At 38.5% G+C, this 18,964-nt stretch overlaps 1 protein-coding gene and 1 non-coding gene across 2 annotated transcripts in view; one reads left to right on the forward strand and one right to left on the reverse strand.

Moving 5' to 3' along the window:
* The window catches only part of IQCH (IQ motif containing H), a 247,554-nt gene that overhangs the window by 93,098 nt on the left and 135,492 nt on the right, over positions 1 to 18,964 (forward strand). Inside the window, exons 8-9 of the mRNA XM_055436103.2 lie at positions 12,975 to 13,054; positions 15,088 to 15,126. Of these exons, the coding sequence (XP_055292078.2) occupies positions 12,975 to 13,054; positions 15,088 to 15,126 (119 nt within the window). The remainder of the gene's footprint in view (positions 1 to 12,974; positions 13,055 to 15,087; positions 15,127 to 18,964) is intronic.
* On the reverse strand, positions 11,952 to 12,042 carry TRNAY-GUA (transfer RNA tyrosine (anticodon GUA)). Its single transcript is given in 2 exon segments — positions 11,952 to 11,987; positions 12,006 to 12,042. It is a non-coding gene; the product is annotated as a tRNA-Tyr (tRNA).

Consider the following 18,964-nt stretch of genomic DNA (forward strand, 5'->3'; position numbering starts at 1 on the left):
TTTTAGAGGTAGAGCCATGAGGAATGACTGAAAGAAAGAAATGAAGACTGGCTGACAGATAGGAGTGGGGAAAAGAGAGGCATCAGGGATTAATATGTATGAATGAATATGTATGAGCATGCTCCAATTTTGTATCCATTCTACTGTTGATGGGAATAAGGGTAATACCACTATGAACATTCTTGCATATGTCTTTTAATGTAAGTGTATATATATATATATATATATACACACACACCCTGCTCTTGGATACATATTAAAAAGAATTGCTAAGTCATGGGGTAAACATATTCTCAGATTTAGTAGATAACACCAAATGGCTTTACAAGGTATTTATACTGATTTATTTTCTTACTAGCAGTATATGAAAATTACAGATGATATATATCTTTGTCAACACTTGATATTTGCTTTTCTTTGTTTATTGCTTTGCCACCCTGAAGATTGTTGTGGTATATCTTTGTGGGTTTAATTTCTATTTCCCTGATGACCAATAAAGTTAAACAGTTTGTGGGGTTTTTTTGATATGTTTATTGCTGATTTGAGTATCTTCTTTTGTAAACTGACTTAAAATCCCGACATTTTTTATAAATGGGTTGTTTTTCTTGGTTATTTAGAGTATTATGTATGTATCCTGGACTAATCTTTTACCAGTTAGAGGGGACTGGAATGCAAAAGTAGGAAGTCAAGAAACAGCTGGAGTAACAGGCAAATTTGGCCTTGGAGCACGGAATGAAGCAGGGCAAAGGCTAATAGAGTTTTGACAAGAGAACGCACTGGTGATAGCAAACACCCTCTTCCAACAATACAAGAGAAGACCCTACACATGGACATCACCAGATGATCAACCCCGAAATCAGATTGATTATATTCTTTGCAGCCAAAGATGGAGAAGTTCTATACAGTTAGCAAAAACAAGACTGGGAGCTGACTGTGGCTCAGATCGTGAGCTCCTTATTGCCAAATTCAGACTTAAATTGAAGTAGAGAAAACCTCTAGACCGTTCAGGTATGACCAAAATCAAATCCCTAACGATTATACAGTGGAAGTGAGAAATAGATTCAAGGGATTAGATCTGATAGACAGAGTGCTTGATGAACTATGGACAGAGGTTAGTGACATTGTACAGGAGACAGGAAGTAAGACCATCCCCAAGGAAAAGAAATGCAAAAAGGCAAAATGGTTGTCTAAGGAGGCCTTAAAATAGCTGTGAAAAGAAGAGAAGCAAAAAGCAAAGGAGAAAAGGTAAGATATACCCATCAGAATGCAGAGTTCCAAAGAATAGCATGGAGAGATAAGAAAGCCTTCCTCGGCAATCAATGTAAAGAAATAGAGGAAAACAACAGAATGGGAAAGACTAGAGATCTCTTCAAGAAAATTAGAGATAACAAGGGAACATTTCATGCAAAGATGGGCACGATAAAGGACAGAAATGTTATGGACCTAACAGAAGCAGAAGATATTAAGAAGAGGTGGCAAGAAAACACAGAAGAAGTGTACAAAAAAGATCTTCACGACCCAGATAATCATGATGGTGTGATCACTCAGCTAGAGCCTGACATCCTGGAATGTGAAGTCAAGTGGGCCTTAGGAAGCATCACTGTGAACAAAGCTAGTGGAGGTGATGGATTTTCAGTTGAGCTATTTCGAATCCTAAAAGATGATGCTGTGAAAGTGCTGCACTCAACATACCAGCAAATTTGGAAAACTCAGCAGTAGCCACGAGACTGGAAGAGGTCAGTCTTCATTCCAATAACTAAGAAAGGCAATGCCAAAGAATGCTCAAACTACCGCACAATTGCACTCATCTCACACGCTAGTAAAGTCATGCTCAAAATTCTCCAAGTCAGGCTTCAAGAATACATGAACTGTGAACTTCCAGATGTTCAAGCTGGTTTTATAAAAGGCAGAGGAACCAGAGATCAAATTGCCAACATCCAGTGGATCATCAAAAAAGCAAGAGTTCCAGAAAAACATCTATTTCTACTTGATTGACATTGCCAAATCCTTTGACTCTGTGGATCACAATAAACTGTGGAAAGTTCTGAAAGAGATAGAAATACCAGACCACCTGATCTGCCTCTTGAGAAATCTGTATGAAGGTCAGGGAACAACAGTTAGAACTGGACATGGAACAACAGACTGGTTCCGAATAGGAAAAGGAGTACATCAAGGTTGTATATTGTCACCCTGCTTATTTAACTTATATACAGAGTACATCATGAGAAATGCTCGGCTTAATGAAGCACAAGCTGGAATCAAGTAACCTCAGATAGGCAGATGACACTACTCTTATGGCAGAAAGTGAAGAAGAACTAAGGAGCCACTTGATGAAAGTGACAGAGGAGAGTGAAGAAGTTGGCTTAAAGCTCAACATTCAGAAAACAAAGATCCAGTCCCATCACTTCATGGCAAATAGATGGGGAAACAGTGGCAGACTTTATTTTTGGGGCCTCCAAAATCACTGCAGCTGGTGACTGCAGCCCTGAAATTAAAAGATGCTTACTCCTTGGAAGAAAAGTTATGACCAACCTAGACAACATTTTAAAAAGCAGAGACATTACTTTGCCAACAAAAGTCCGACTAGTGAAAGCTATGGTTTTCCCAGTAGTCATGTATGGATGTGAGAATTGGACTATAAAGAAAGCTGAGCACCAAAGAATTGATCCTTTTGAACTGTGGTGTTGGAGAAGACTCTTGAGAGTCCCTTGGACCGCAAGGAGATCCAACCAGTCCATCCTAAAGAGATCAGTCCTGGGTATTCATTGGAAGGACTGATGTTGAAGCTGAAACTCCAATAATTTGGCTACCTGATGCAAAGAGCTGACTCATTTGAAAGAGACCCTGATGCTGGGAAAGATTGAAGGCAGAAGGAGAAGGGGCCAACAGAGGATGAGATGGTTGGATGGTATCACCAGCTCAATGGGCATGAGTTTGAGTAAACTCTGGCAGTTGGTGATGGACAGGGAGCCCTGGCGTGCTGCAGTCCATGGGGTCACTAAGAGTGGGACACGACTGACAGACTGATCTGAACTGAACTATGAGTAATTTTTTCTACTCTGTGGCTTGGCATTTCATTATCTTACTGGTGTCTTTGTTTTTAACTGAAGTTTTAAATTTATTAATTTAAAAAAATTTTGGCCTTGCTGAGTCTTTCTTGCTGTGTGAGGGCTTTCTTTAGTTGCAGTGCACTGGCTCCTCATCGTGGTGGCTTCTCTTGAGGCAGAGCAGAAGTTCTGGAAGGCGCGGGCTTTAGTAGTTGTGGACACAGGTTCAATAGTTGTTGCACACAGGCTTAGTTGCCCTGCAGTGTGTGGAATCTTCCCAGATTAGGGATCAAACTGGTGTCCTTTGTATTGGCAGGTGGATTCTTTACCTCTGGACCACCAGGAAATTCCTGTATTTAACTAAACTTCTGATTTTGAGATAATTGTAGATTCCCATGCAATTGTAAGTAATAATACAGGCAGATCCTTTGCACTCTTAACTCAATTTTTCCCATAATAGCATATTGCCAAACTACAGTACAATATGACAACTGAAATATTGATACAGCTAAGATATAGAACATTTCCTCCAGCTCATGGATTCCTCGTGGTATCCGCTAATAGCCACAGGCATGTCCCTCCCACCCCTCACTCCTTTAAACCCTGGCAACAACTAACCCATTATCTATATCTGGAATTTTATCATTTCAAATATGTTAGCTAAATGGACTCTTACAGTATGTAACCTTTTGGAATTGTTTTCTTCACTCAACATAATTCTTTGAAGATTCAATGCAGGTTGCTGCTTTTATCAGTAGTTTATTCCTCTTTGTTGCTGACTAGTAACTCACAGTATGAGACTACCACAACTGTTAAACCATTCACCTGTTAAAGGATGTATGGGTTGTTTCCAGCTTTTGATGACTATGAAAAAGTTGCTTTAAACCTTTGTGTACAGCTTTTTATATGAACCTACATTGTCATTTCTTTAGGACAAATTCTCAGGAGCATAATTTCTGGATCTCATGGTAGTTTCATGCTTATTTCCTCCACATACATTTAGAGCTACATCAGACAGTGTTATGATTTTTGTTTCAAACATATATATAATTTAGAAAACTCAAGAAGAAAAAGCAAGTCTATTGTTTTTACCCATATTTTTGTTTTACTGTGTTCTTTCTTCTTTTAAAATGTTCCAAAATTCTTTCTTTTATCATTTTCAATCTATTTAGAATATTTTCTATAGCCACTGTTTAGGGTCAGAGTAAATGATATTGCTCTTTACAAAGCAATATTGCATAGGAACCTATAATGTTAGATCCATGAATCAAGGCAAATTGGAAGTGGTCAAACAGGAGATGACAAGAGTGAACATTCACATTTTAGGAATCAGCAAACTAAAATGGACTGGAATGGGTGAATTTAACTCAGATGACCATTACCTCTACTACTGTGGGCAAGAATCCCTTAGAAGGGATGGAGTAGACATCACAGTCAACAGAAGAGTCTGAAATGCAGTACTTGGATGCAATCTCAAAAGTGACAGAATGATCTCTGTTCGTTTCCAAGGCAAACCATTCAATATCACGGTAATCCAAGTCTATGCCCTGACCAGTAATGCTGAAGAAGCTGAAGTTGAATGGTTCTGTGAAAACCTACAAGACCTTCTAGAACTAACACCCAAAAAAGATGTCCTTTTCATTATAGGGGACTGGAATGCAAAAGTAGGGAGTGAAGAAATACCTGGAGTCAGGCAAATTTGGCCTTGGAGTACAAAATGAACCAGGGCAAAGGGTAATAGAGTTTTACCAAGAGAACGCACTGGTCATAGCAAACACCCTCTTCCAACAACACAAGAGAAGACCCTACACATGGACATCACCAGATGGTCAACCCCGAAATCAGATTGATTATATTCTTTGCAGTCAAAGATGGAGAAGTTCTATACAGTGAGCAAAATCAAGACCAGGAGCTGACTGTGACTTAGATCATGAACTCCTTATTGCCAAATTCAGATTTAAATTGAAGAAAGTAGGGAAAACCACTAGACCATTCAGGTATGACCTAAATCAGATCCCTTACGATTATACAGTGGAAGTGACAAATAGATTCAAAGGATTAGATCTGATAGACAGAGTGCCTGAAGAACTATGGACAGAGGTTAGTGACATTGTACAGGAGACAGGGAGCAAGACCATCCCCATGGAAAAGAAATGCAAAAAAGCAAAATGGCTGTCTGAGGAGGTCTTAAAAGTAGCTGTGAAAAGAAAAGAAGCAAAAAGCAAAGGAGAAAAGGAAAGATATACCCATTTGAATGCAGAGTTCCAAAGACTAGCATGGAGAGATAAGAAAGCCTTCCTGAGCAAGCAGTGTAAAGAAATAGAGGAAAACAATAGAATGAGAAAGTCTAAAGATCTCTTCAAGAAAATTAGAGATACGAAGGGAACATTTCATGCAGAGATGGGCACGATAAAGGACAGAAATGGTATGGACCTAAAAGAAGCAGAAGATGTTAAGAAGAGGTGGCAAGAATACACAGAAGAAGTGTACAAAAAAGATCTTCACAACCAAGATAATCACGATGATGTGAAATCCAACCTAGAGCCAGACATCCTGGAATGTGAAGTCAAGTGGGCCTTAGGAAGCATCACTGTGAACAAAGCTAGTGGAGGTGATGGAATTCCAGTTGAGCTATTTCAAATCCTGAAAGATAATGCTGTGAAAGTGCTGCACTCAATATGCCAGCAAATTTGGAAAACTCAGCAGTGTCACGAGACTGGAAGAGGTCAGTTTTCATTCCAATCCCAAAGAAAGGCAATGCCAAAGAATGCTCAAACTACCACACAATTGCATTCATCTCACACACTAGTAAAATAATGCTCAAAATTCGCTAAGCCAGGCTTCAACAGTACGTGAACCGTGAACTTCCAGATCAAGCTGGATTTATAAAAGGCAGAGGAACCAGAGATCAAATTGCCAACATCTGCTGGATCATCAAAAAAGCAAGAGAGTTCCAGAAAAACATCTATTTCTGCTTATTGACTATGCCAAAGCCTTTGTGTGGACCACAACAAACTGGAAAATTCTGAAAGAGATGGGAATACCAGACCACCTGACCTGCCTCTTGAGAAATCTGTATGCAGGTCAGGAAGCAACAGTTAGAACTGGACATGGAACAACAGACTGGTTCCAAATAGGGAAAGGAGTACGTCAAGGCTGTATATTGTCACTCTGCTTATTTAACTTATATGCAGAGTACATCATGAGGAACACTGGGCTGGATGAAGCACAAGCTGGAATCAAGATTGCCAGGAGAAATATCAATAACCTCAGATGTGCAGATGACACCACCCTTATGGCAGGAAGTGAAGAAGAACTAAAGAGCCTCTTGATGAAAGTGAAAGAGGAGAGTGAAAATGTTGGCTTAAAGCTCAACATTCAGAAATCTAAGATTATGGTATCTGGTCCCATCACTTCATGGCAAATAGATGGGGACACAGTGGAAACAGTGTCAGACTTTATTTTGTTGTGCTCCAAAATCACTGCAGATGCTTACTGCAGCCATGAAATTAAAAGATGCTTACTCCTTGGTAGAAAAGTTATGACCAACCTAGACAACATATTAAAACACAGAGACATTACTTTGCTGACAAAAGTCTGACTAGTCAAAGCTGTGGTTTTTCCAGTAGTCATGTGCGGATGTGAGAGTTGGACTATATGAAAGCTGAGCACCCAAGAGTTGATACTTTTGAACTGTGATGTTGGAGAAGACTTTTGAGAGTCCTTGGACTGCAGGGAGATCCAACCAGTCCATCCTAAAGGAAATCACTCCTGAATGTTCATTGGAAGGACTGATGTTGAAGCAATACTTTGGCTACCTGATGCGAAGAACTGACTCATTTGAAAAGACCCTGACGTTGGAAAAGATTGAAGGCAGGAGAAGGGGATGACAGAGGTTGAGATGGTTGAATGGCATCACTGACTCGATAGACATGAGTTTGAGCAAGCTCCGGGGTTGGTGATGAACAGGGTGGCATGGCGTGCTGCAGTCCGTGGGGTCACAAAGAATCAGCCATGACTGAGTGACTGAACTTAACTGAACTGAGGGTCAGAGTACTAGTGACAAATTATCATCATTTTTCTTCATCTTAGACTGTCTTGATTTCTCCTTTATTTCCTAAAGGATATTTTCACTAGCTTTAGGATTCTGGGTTGACAGTGCTTTTCTTACAGCATTTAAAAAAGCTTTCTGCCACTTCCTATCTCTTCCATGGTTTCTGATGAGAAATCCACTGTCCTTTTTTTTTTTATTTCCTGCTTTAGGTAAGATGTTGCTTTTCTTCTCCTGCTTCCAAGATTTTTCTCTGTCTTTAGTTTTTAGGAAGTCTTGACCGTATCTTAACGTGGATTTCTTTGGTTTTATCTTGTTTGGGATTGGCTCACCTTCTATAGGTTTGTATGTTTTGCCAAATTTGGCTGGGTTCCAGCCATTATTTCTTGAGTACATTTTTTTTTCAGCTTTGCCCTCTGTTGCCTCTCTTTATAGGGCTACATGTTACAAATGTTAGATCTCTTGGTACAACCCCACAAGTCCTTGAGGCTCTGTTCATTTTCCCCCCACCATCTCTTTTCTCTCCGTTGTTCAGATTGGGTAATTTCTATTTTTCTATCTTCTGATTTATCTATTTGATTTATCTATTTGTCTTCTGATTTATCTATTTTATCTTCTGATTTTCTATCTTCTGATTTATCTATTTATCTTCTGATTTATCTATTTCTATTTCTGATTTATCTTCTGATTTTCTATCACTGATTTACCTGTCCTCTACATTCTTCTGTTGAGCCATCCACTGAATTTTGTATTTAGATGACTGTGTTTTTCTGTTCCAAAATTTCAATTTGTTAAAAAAAATGTACACTTAAAAATGGTTAGATGATAAATGTGTGTGTGTGTGTGTGTGTTTTGGCTGCGCTGCACAGCTGTGGGATTTTAATTCCTGGACCATGGATTGAACCCAGGCCATGGCAGTGAAACCACCGAATCCTAACCACTGAACCACCAGGGAATTCCTTGTTATGTGTATTTTAACACAAATTAAAAATTCAGTTTGGCTCCTCCTTATATATTCTTTTTTCTTTGTGGAGACTTTCTGTTTTTTTGCTGAGCTTTTATGTTATTTCATTTGTTTCGTGTGTTTCTGTAATTGCTGTGGAACATTTTTATGCTGGTTGCTTTAAACTTTTTGTCAGGTGCTTTGAAGCTTTCTGTCATCGCAGCGTTGGTATCTATTGCTTGTCTGTTTTCATTCAGTTCCCGGTCCTCGGTTTGGTGAGTGATTCTCAATAGAAACTTTTTCACTGTGCATATTATATTATATCATATTATGAGACTCTGGTTCTTATTTTAATCTGTTTTAGCTGGTTCCCCTGATACCCCTGTTAATTCTCTATGCCCTTGAGAAATAAGCCAAATTAGCTACAATATATCATCCTGTGTACGCATTGCTGGATTTCATTTGCTAATATTTTGTTTACCATCGTTCAGGAGTAAGGTTGTCCTAAATTTTTCCTTTCCTATGTTTTCCTTTGGATTTAGTAGCCTGGTGAGCTCTGCCTCAGTGAGTGGAAAAATGTCTATTCAGGTCCTTTGCTCATTTAAAAATTAGGGTTATTTGATTTTTTGCTATTAAGTTGCATGAGTTTCTGGTATGTATTTTATATATATATATATGTATATTTATCATTACAATGTACACTTTAAATATCTTATAATTTCTTTTGTCAATTATACTTCAATAAGGCTATAATTTTAAAAAATAGAAAGAACAAATAAATAATATGAAAATGAAAAAATGCAGAAACTGCAGATAGATAGAATTTTAAAAATAATATGATAACAATGTCAATACATTTTAAAAAACAAAATGAAAATTTTCCTAGAAAAATCTAAATCACTTAAGTTAATTCAAGAAAAAATAGGAAACTTAAATAAAACAATACCATTAGAAAATTTGACTTGGTAGGTAAAAATGTCTGTCTTACAGATGGACATGTGCATACTTGCACCCACCCCCCCTACACACACACTCACACTAATATACCAAACAAAAAAGGCCTCAGATCTTTTATAGGCTAGTTTTACCAATTTTAAAGATCAGGTAATTCTTATATTAAATGCCATAGTGAAACAAAAGAAGGCGAGCTTGCCAACTGATTTTAATGAAGCTACTATAACTTTGGTACCAAAACTAGATGAGGACAGTGCAAGAAAAAATAAATAAATCAATCTCAGGAACATAAAAAAAAACATTCTAAATAAAAGTTCGCAGTATGACTATAGTGTGTAAAAGATATAACTGGCAGGAAACTGCTGTATAACACAGGGAGCCCAGCCTGGTGCTCTGCGGCAGCCTCAAAGAGTGAAGTGTAGGGGGAGGGAGACTCAAGAGGGAGGGAGCGTGTACAAGCAGTATAAAAGACTGACTCATGAGACCGCCGCAACACTGTAAAGCAAGTATCGTCCAAAAACAACAAGTCAACAGTATGTTTTTACGTCCATCACAATCAACGAAGAATATGTGGCAGATTCAACATTAGAAAAATTGAACAATATAATTCACCACATTAACAGATTAATAAAGAAAAAACTCTATGATCATCTTAATACACATCAAAATTTAAAAATCATAAAGCACAATTCAACATTAATAATAAGAGAAAATCTTCCGGGCAGAATAGAAGTAGAAGAGAATTTTCTGAACCTGATTCTTGTCTTCAACCAAAACCCCAAAGCAGTGTTCTTAGTAGGGAAGCTTTAGAAGTATTATGTTCATATTTCCTCATTAAAAGCAGAGACAGCTCAAGGATGACCACTGCTGCCCTCACTCTTACTGCCATCACTGTTGAATACTGTCCCTGAGACCCTAGCATGTGCAATAAGAGAAAGCATGGCATAGAGAGAAGAAGGGAGAGGGAAGGGTACCCGTCAGGCATGCATGTGACTGCAACTATCAGAAACCCTAACTAGCAGGGCTTCAACAGTGAGTTCATTTGTTTCATAAGGAATCAGGAAGTAGGGAAACTAGCAATGATCATGCTAGTAACAACTCTCTTTCTGCTTTACCTTCTTTAGCATGTTTCATTCATCCTACAGCTCTAAGATGACTCCTGCAGATTTGTGCCTTAACATGCTCAATCCAGGCAGGAAGAGGGGGAAATAGTAGCACCAATCTCTTCCCAGAAGCCCTTGGATGGGCCTCCCTTCACTTCTCACTGGTCACAGGGCCACTGTTTAAGACAAGACAGGCCGAAAGTGAATGTGCAAGTATAAGATTAGGATTAGTATTAGGATTGGGACATAAACAAAATACTTAGTATTATTGATTATGCTTGGTCTAATCCATTCATGAAATTCTGTTCTTTGAAATATATTTACTATCTGGGGCTTACTTAAAGCATTACTTGTTTATATAAAGTTTAAACTTAACTGCATACTCTCTTAAAAAATTGTTTTCATAAATCTGGAAACCCTAGAAGCTGGGGATGTTGACACCCTGAAAAAAAGTTGAGGTTCTAAAATTAGCAAGGAAAAAAGTGAGATAGCTTCTTGGGAAACACATAACAATAAGTTGCTACCACAAGAATCATACAAATATTTCCAGAAAGACAAGATTTTTTTCCCCCTGACATTGAGGCAAAATTTATCCTACAGATTTTTTCAGAATGGAAACTGAGTAGCAAAATAGGCAGTGTCTTAGGATGCAGACATTCATCAAATGCATGTATCCCATAAAATTCAAGGCCATATGAAGTTATAAATTTAATGATAGAATTTCTGCAGGTAACGAAGAAAAACCACCAAAAAATTTTTTTAGAGATAACCATTAAGCATGGATTATCCATGTGAAATTGCAATGCTATCTTTATCCTACCAAATTTCATTGAAATTTTAATAAATCCCTTTAAAAAGGAATTAATAAATTTAATTTAATAAACTCATTTTAAATTCCTTTAAAAATTATGCCCACTTCTCAACTGCTGTTTTGTTTCATGATGGTAATTTAGCAATAAATCTCATTTGTCTGCAGGAACCTGAAAGTTAAACAAAAAGTATACTGAAGTTGCAGATAATAGGAAAAACAGGCTTTATGGGTGAATCTGAATTCATACCATCCTGGGTACACAGTGTGAACTGACCTTCAAAGTTCGAGAGCCAAGTTCAAATGGACAGCTGGGTAGGAGAGCACAGAAGTCAAGGCAGAAACTTGCAGGATGAAAATGGTGTCTTCACATACTACAGTCGTCCCTCTGTGTCCACGGGGGATTGGTTGGTTCCAGGACCTGCCATGGATACCAAAATCTGCAGATGCTCAAGTGTCTTCTATAAAATGGTGTTGCACAGTTGGCCCTATGTATTCCTGGGTTCTGTGTCTGCGGATTCAGCCAACCGTGGATAGAAATTGGTTGAATCTGTGATGCCGAATCCATGGTATAGCCAGTTGTATGCCCAATTGCCTAACCTTGGAAAAGGTGCTGGGCAGTCTCACAGTATAGGAGGATCGCTGGAAGCAGAAAAACCAGAAAGGTGGTAAAATAGGGTTTGTCCAATGCAACAAAAGTCTTTTGTGGAGGTGATCTCTAGTGCTAAGATGATCAAATTCCTGCTACTTTTTAGGAGATGGCTGAAGACATTCCCTGCAGCCTACCTGAGGTAGTGTGCGAGAACTGAGTGCTCAAAGTGGAATTCTAAATTGTATATTGATATGCTGTATTTGAAGAAAGTGAAAGTTGCTCAGTTGTGTCCGACTCTTTGCGACCCTATGGAATTCTCTAGGCCAGAATACTGGAGCGGGTAGCCTATCCCTTCTCTAGGGGATCTTCCCAACCCAGGAATCGAACCAGGGTCTCCTGCATTGCAGATGGATTCTTTACCTGAGCTATCAGGGAAGCCGAAGTTTAAGCACCTCCTTCAAGCCAGAATTGAACCAGCGACCTAAGGATGACAGCAGCTTATCACCTTTACAGTCCTCTGCTCTACCAGCTGAGCTGTCGAAGGGTGCTTGAAGAGTATCTGTTAATTCTTTCTGAGATTGTTAGAAAACTGACAGAAAAGGGGTGGACTAAGGAAATGAGTAGAAAGAAGCCTCACTTCTTTGACTCAATTAGCTATGTAAATAAATTATTTGTTCTCTTTCTTAAAAAGAGCAGTGTAAGGATTTTTCTTTGCTGAGAATGTCAGATTTGAGCTGTTTTGTAAAGGCAGCTGTGGTTGCTGCCAGGCAACAGGAGAGATTCGATTTCTCTTACAAGCATTATCTAGCATATAGGCTTACCTCCACTATGGACTGGATGTATTCTCCAAAAGTTGTTGCTTATACATTTATTCCAAAAATAATCTTTACTTGTGTTTTCCACTTGCTTTATTTATCCCAAGCCTCTTAAATTCGTTGGAATTGTCTTTTTAAGTGATTATACATTAGAATAGCCCATCCTATATATAGTTACTGGAGAAGGAAATAGCAACCCACTCCAGTATTCTTGCCTGGAGAATCCCATGGACAGAGGAAACTGGCAGGCCATGGGGTCGCAAGAGTCGGACATGACTTAACAACTAACCCAACCATCACGTACCTTTAGACCGAACTTGGGAATTCAGCTATTAAAAGAAATCTTAGAGTGAAACATTTTATAAGACAAAGATAACTTCCTAAATTGCTTTCTTTAAATATCTGCCTCTTTCTCTAGGAAGTTTGCATAGGGAAGTTGACCTTATATTCTGATGGAACTGTTGCTCTTCCAAGCTCTTTACTTTCCTTTTGAAGTCAATGATCACAGATGTTTCATTGAATTGATACAAGAATGACTGGTAGTGAACAGTGAATGGGTGACAGAGCCACCTGACTTTTAAGGTGCATACCCAGCAGCATCAACCCAATGAATCAGTCTCTCTTTTTGGAAGAGGTAACACTTCTTCACCTCTGTCCACAGCCCCGCTTGCTGCACCCCAGAGAACAGAGTCGATTCCAGAGGAAATGAAGATTTTCTCTCTCAAGAGACAGCAGTCAAAGGTATTCATATTCCTAACTAATAAAAGAAAATTGTTCTAATTTACAATATCCTCAGTGAGATTTTTGGTAATATGCACATGTTATAGAGTTGTATGTTTCACATAGAACTAAATATTATTTCCACTGCTGCTGGGATGCATTTGATTTTAAAAGGGAAGATTATTCTGCAAGTAAACTCTACCATGACAATATCAGTAGGATCTAAAAAATTCAATCATGTTCCATTATTTCTAGACTAACTGACTCAGTTAATCTCTACGGCTATCTGATCAGGGGCCCAGTGGTCCGGAATGCAAAGCTTTATATACAAATTTGTGTTACATGGGGTATACTATTGTGTGCTGTGTGCTGTAGGTACTATGCTTAGTCACTCAGTCATGTCTGACTCTTTGAGACCCCATGGACTATAGTCCGCCAGGCTCCTCTGCCCATGAAGATTCTCCAAGCAAGAATACTGGAGTCTGTTGCCATACCCTTCTCCAGGGAATCTTCCCAACCCAGGGATTGAACCCAGGTCTCCTGCATTGCAGGCAGGTTCTTTACTATCTGAGCCAACAGGGAAGCATGTTATTGTGAGGTTTCCTTTATCATTAAGCATAGGATAATAAAGCAAGATCCCCAGTTTTGGATAGATACCGTAATGCAGAAGGGAAAGGGACTCTATTCTCTGACCTTAGGACCTCAGAGTACAGTGCTCATCCTTCTGGAGATTCTCCTGGTTTAAAGGTGCTGGACTTTTATAGCTTGCTTTCTTATGTTTATGAGCCACAGACAGACTTGTGATAATTGAAACTTTTCAACACAGAAGGAGACAGCTGGCAGTGTTTCTCTTTTTTCTTTTTTTTTTTTCTGGGCTTACCCTATGGGGTCATGTTTACAGCTGCTCCCATTTAAAAAAAAAAAAAGAAAGGGGAATTGAAGAGTGACACAGAAGGAATTAATCCCACTGTGTCTACATAGTCAACTGTTACCTGTTCTTTGTAAACCTTGTCTTTTAGCATCCACATCTTCCTCAAGCTGTTTTCACTGTGTCTGCAGCACGGGTGGGCTGTCTCTCCTTAAGAGATTTCCAGGCTGTTCATGTAGCAGTATGTCATGTGACACCCCAGTTGCCATGGCAAATATTTGTGTTTCGTGAAAAACGTGGGTTAAAAAAAAAAAATCAATGTAAATGGCCAAATCCCAAGACAGACAGGCCTTCAGGCTAGTGTTTGGCCTGCACCATCACTGTTTCTACCTCAGCTGTTTAACAGGCTGTGTGTGCAAGGCCATGGGCTAACGTGCATAATGGAACAGGCAGGCACACCTGTTTTGATTCTCACCATGTTGGCACTCTCAGGCTCCACAGTTTATAGGTAAGAGAGCTACAGGTAAAGTAAATGTGACTAAGTTTTATCCAGTGAGTGGAATACCTAAAAAAAATTTTTTTTTAAATAATGACATTTCCTGAGTGCTGATTAACCCTGCCTTTAATTTCCTGTCTACTGACTTCACCAGGCTTTCCCCTAGTGCTAAAAGCAGTAATATCTAAAGACTTTCCTAATAGTCCCGAGTTGCTACATTTCTGAATTGACTCTTTGATGGTAGATGAAATTATTCATAGTCTCTGTGGAAAGTGTCCTAGCATGGAAGTTGAAAGGCTAAGAGAAAGACTGTGATAGGCCTGGCCTCGTGATAAACCCAGAACAGAGCTTAGATCAGTCCCCACCACCAGGCAGTAAGGTGCCACATAGAGAAGCCCTTTCTTGAAAATGGAACATGACATCTGATTATAGTTGGTTGTTTTTAGTATTTATTTTGTCAAACTGTTTCTTCAAAGAAAACAGGGCTCTTGGCAAGCAGAGCATCACTGTCTGGGGTGGGGAAGGTCTTTTTAATTATTAGCTTCTGCCTGCCTGGAAAGAGGGAACAGGCTGGCCCAGCAGGGAAAGCTGGGGAAGTGGGGGGAGGGGGGAGACTGTGCCTTCTATTTGTTTTGTAAAATTACCCATGAGAGTCATTTTGATTTAAACTGTGTCTGTTCTTCATTGTAGTGGAAAGGCAGAAAGTCAAGAGGATATCATGATAAGAAGGTCTGTAATTTGTGTGACTAGTTGAAATTTGGGGTCTGTCACCTGATGTCCCTTCCTTTTGCTTCAGGGCAGAAGTATGGGAGGCGGGTTTGACAGCTGGAGACCAACAAAAGTTCTTTCCCTCTTCTTTTAGAAAAGAAGTTAAATCATGTTTTCGGAAAAGATGGTTCGTTTAAAATGAAAAACACTTCCCCCTCCCTTTTGGGACTGAATTATTTCTCAGGCTGCAGTCCAAAAAAGTGATTTACATACTCAAATTTTTCTGAATCACATCAGTCTTTTACCTCTATCAAAGATTTTCGTCTTTTAAAAATACACTTAAAAATAATAAAATATGAAAACAGACTCAGTTGTTCTCCAGCATGAGCTTACACAGGGATGCACGTATGTGTTCATACACACGTGCACTGCAGTCTGCATCTGTGACGTAATAGGTGAGGGTGTGGGATTTAGAGTTAAGCTGACCAAAAGAAACAAGGAAACCAGAAAGCTGGAAAAACAAAATAGTCCCCACAAAGAAAAGTACATGCCAGCAAGGAACATTCCATAGGGTCATGTGTGGGTAAAAGAAGTTCCGAACATTCAATTAGTAAGGAACAGAGCAAGAGAGAACCAGATTTTCCTCTTACTAATAGAGGAACTTTGAGCAAGTCACTTCAGTTCTCCGTATCCCACTTTCTTCCTCTGAGAAATGGGGATGATACCTCTTTTCTCTAGGGTGGCTATAAGGATTAGAGGTGTTATGTGTGGAAGTACTTTGGAATGATAAAGTACTTATTTCACAATTCACTAGTCTATTTTAAAGAGCATCTTCTAGGCCTCCTTCTCTTGGTGACCTTATCAGAATTTCAGAGGGAGTTTAGTGAACCCTTTTCAAGGAAAAAGAGTTCACGTTTTGGGTCTCTTCATACTCCTGCAGAGCTGAGAGCAGACAGGGCTATATTTACAGCAGTGACAGCATACCGTCGTTCTGAACCTAGACAGAGGGTGCTCCTGGACAAACTAATCAATGCAGTTCAATCCCCTAACTTCCCTTTACTTCTTGCTGTGAGGAAACTGTGAACTTGCTTCTGCACCTTAAAATTAGGATGTGCTTTAAGAATACTAAGGCATTCTCTATCTGGAATATTTCTAACAGCTCATATTGATTGTGTTCTTAAAACATGCACTAAGTATTTTCCATACCAACTGAATGCTTGTAGGAGCCCAGAAAAACCTCTGTACTGTCATTGCCCCCAGGCCCACACAGTTGGCAAAGAGGTGCAGAGGCTCCAGAGTTTGTGCCCTGTCCACATACCAGCTTATGAACTTTTCCTCGTGGGTTGGTTTCCAGATATTATTACTACTACTTTTACTACCAGCGGCTAACATGCACGTGTACCTTATCTGTGCCAGGCACTGAACTTTTTTACAAGGAACATCTCACTTCATTTTTACAACATCTCTGTGCAGTAGGTACTATTATTATTCCTGTTATACGGGGGGGACCTACATACAGGGAAGTGAATGTCATCCAACAAGTGACAGAGCCAGAATGAACAGCATGACTGCCTAGAGCCCTAAACATTCGATATTTTAAAAAATCTCAATAATTTTTGATGGAAATCTTTCTAAAAGATGTATCTCTGCCTCCCTAATGTAATTTAAAATTTTTCTCTATTCAGTATCATATATGTATATATCAGTTTCTGGTGTCTTTTCATGGTTGTCACCTCTGCTCTCAGGTCTGCTTTTATTGGCTCTGAATTCAACAGCCTTTTCTATCTCCTAGATCATTTAACTAAGTATCAATACATCTGGTTGAATGATAAGTTTGAGTCAATCAAGTTCAGCATAAGGATCCAAGGAATAAAATAATAGACCATAGTAGAGTTTGTAGTAGTTATTTCAAGAAATAAAAAAAAAAAAGGAATCTAGTTCAAAGGTTTGAAGTTCCTCTCTCAACAAATAAATCTTTTTATTATTTTAACAACTATGTTAAGATCCACTTAATTAATATTTTGATTTTAAAAATCTACCTGTATAGATAAAACAAGCAAAGAAATACATTTATGGGACATCAGAGTCCAGGTTAAATTCATGAGTGTGTTTGCTTCTGAGAATGGTGGAGGGAGAGAAATGAGCTGAAACGAAATATAGAAAGGACTTCGATTGTACCTAATGTTTTGTTTACTTTATTTAAACATAGATAAATATATAAATAATTTAAATATATTTTAATGTATGATATAATTATAAATGTATAAAATGTACTGCATTTTAAATATTTAAAATGTAAATGTATATTATTTTGTCTTCTTTGCTTCATATATATATGTGTGTGTATATATATATGTGTGTGTGTATATATATATATATATATATATCTCATGTATCTCTATTATATATAATCTGTATTATCTAACAGTAGGACTTCACAGAACAACATAATTCATCCTCATGGAGGTCCTCCTGATTTAAAGATACTGGATTTCCTTAGTTTACTCTCACGAGTTTATCAGTCATGGATATATATATATATATATGTATGTATGACATATGTATGTGACAAAATATGTAATATATATATGTCAAAGAAGACAAAAGGTTAACGTATGTCCACAATAGATATTTTTATTATTCTCAATACTTTTCTGTAGCCTAGAGACTTTTTCCAAACTAAAGGAAAACAAATAGAAAAAGAAAATCCTATTTCTTAAGCCATACAGTCTATTGTAGAATATCCTTTGGTGTAGAAAGATTAGGTTTGAGTGGTAACACTGTATTATCAAATGTGGGGTCTTACTTTGGTCAGTTATTTTGTAATATTGCTACTGTCTTTGGTATTTTCCCATCATATATTCTTAATCCTCTTGTTAGAAAACTATATTTTACACTATAGCTGAACTGTTTTAATCAAGCAACACATGTGACGCTGAACATATGTTTGCCCTGCAGTCTCCTTTCCCCTATCTGTATAAGGAGGATATTAGACCAGGTCACCGTTTTTAAGCAGTTTCCACATTCCCTATGACGCTCACCCTGATAGCCCTAGGAAAAGGAGAAAGGCAGAAGCCATTACCTGATTGTTTGACGTTAAATTATAAATGTCAAATTATTGATAAGTATTAAAGTTATTAATAAATAAAAAGCTTCCAGTTTTCTTTGTTATAAATAAAACTGCCATGAATGTCTATCAAATTTGTGCATAAATCTTTGTCAGTCAGTCAGTTCAGTCGCTCAGTCGTGTTCAACTCTTTGCGACCCCATGGACTGCAGCACGGCAGGCTTCCCTGTCCATCACCAACTCCCGGAGTTTACTCAAATTCCTGTCCATCGAGTCGGTGATGCCATCCAACCATCTCATCCTTTGTCATCCCCTTCTCCTCCCACCTTCAGTCTTTCCCACATCAGCGTCTTTTCCAGTGAGTCAGTTCTTCGCATCAAATGGTCAAAGTATTGGAGCTTCAGCATCAGTCCTTCCAATGAATACTCAGGACTGATTTCCTTTAGGATGGACTGGTTGGATCTCCCTGCAGTCCAAGGGACTCTCAAGAGTCTTCTTCATAATAGAACTTCTTGGTCAAAGGATACAGACATTTTCAGATACAAATAACCAAACTTTCTATTAGAGTTCTAAACCTGAAGCTATGAGTTTACAAATAATTTGTGTGATCACAGAACAGCATTGAGCTATAAGCCTAGCCCAGGTGGCTTTGAGTTTAAATTTTACTATTCACTCATTCAAAGATTCTCTAATGACCTTTCACAGTGGGTCAGGCAGTGTACTAGGCACTAGGAATATAGCAGTGAACAAAACATATCAAGTTTTTGCCTTCTTGGGATTTATATTCTAATA

This window comes from Moschus berezovskii, chromosome 9 (assembly GCF_049115385.1).
Source record: "Moschus berezovskii isolate FMDL1 chromosome 9, NW_MosBer_1.0, whole genome shotgun sequence".
Classification (NCBI taxonomy): Eukaryota; Metazoa; Chordata; class Mammalia; order Artiodactyla; family Moschidae; genus Moschus; species Moschus berezovskii.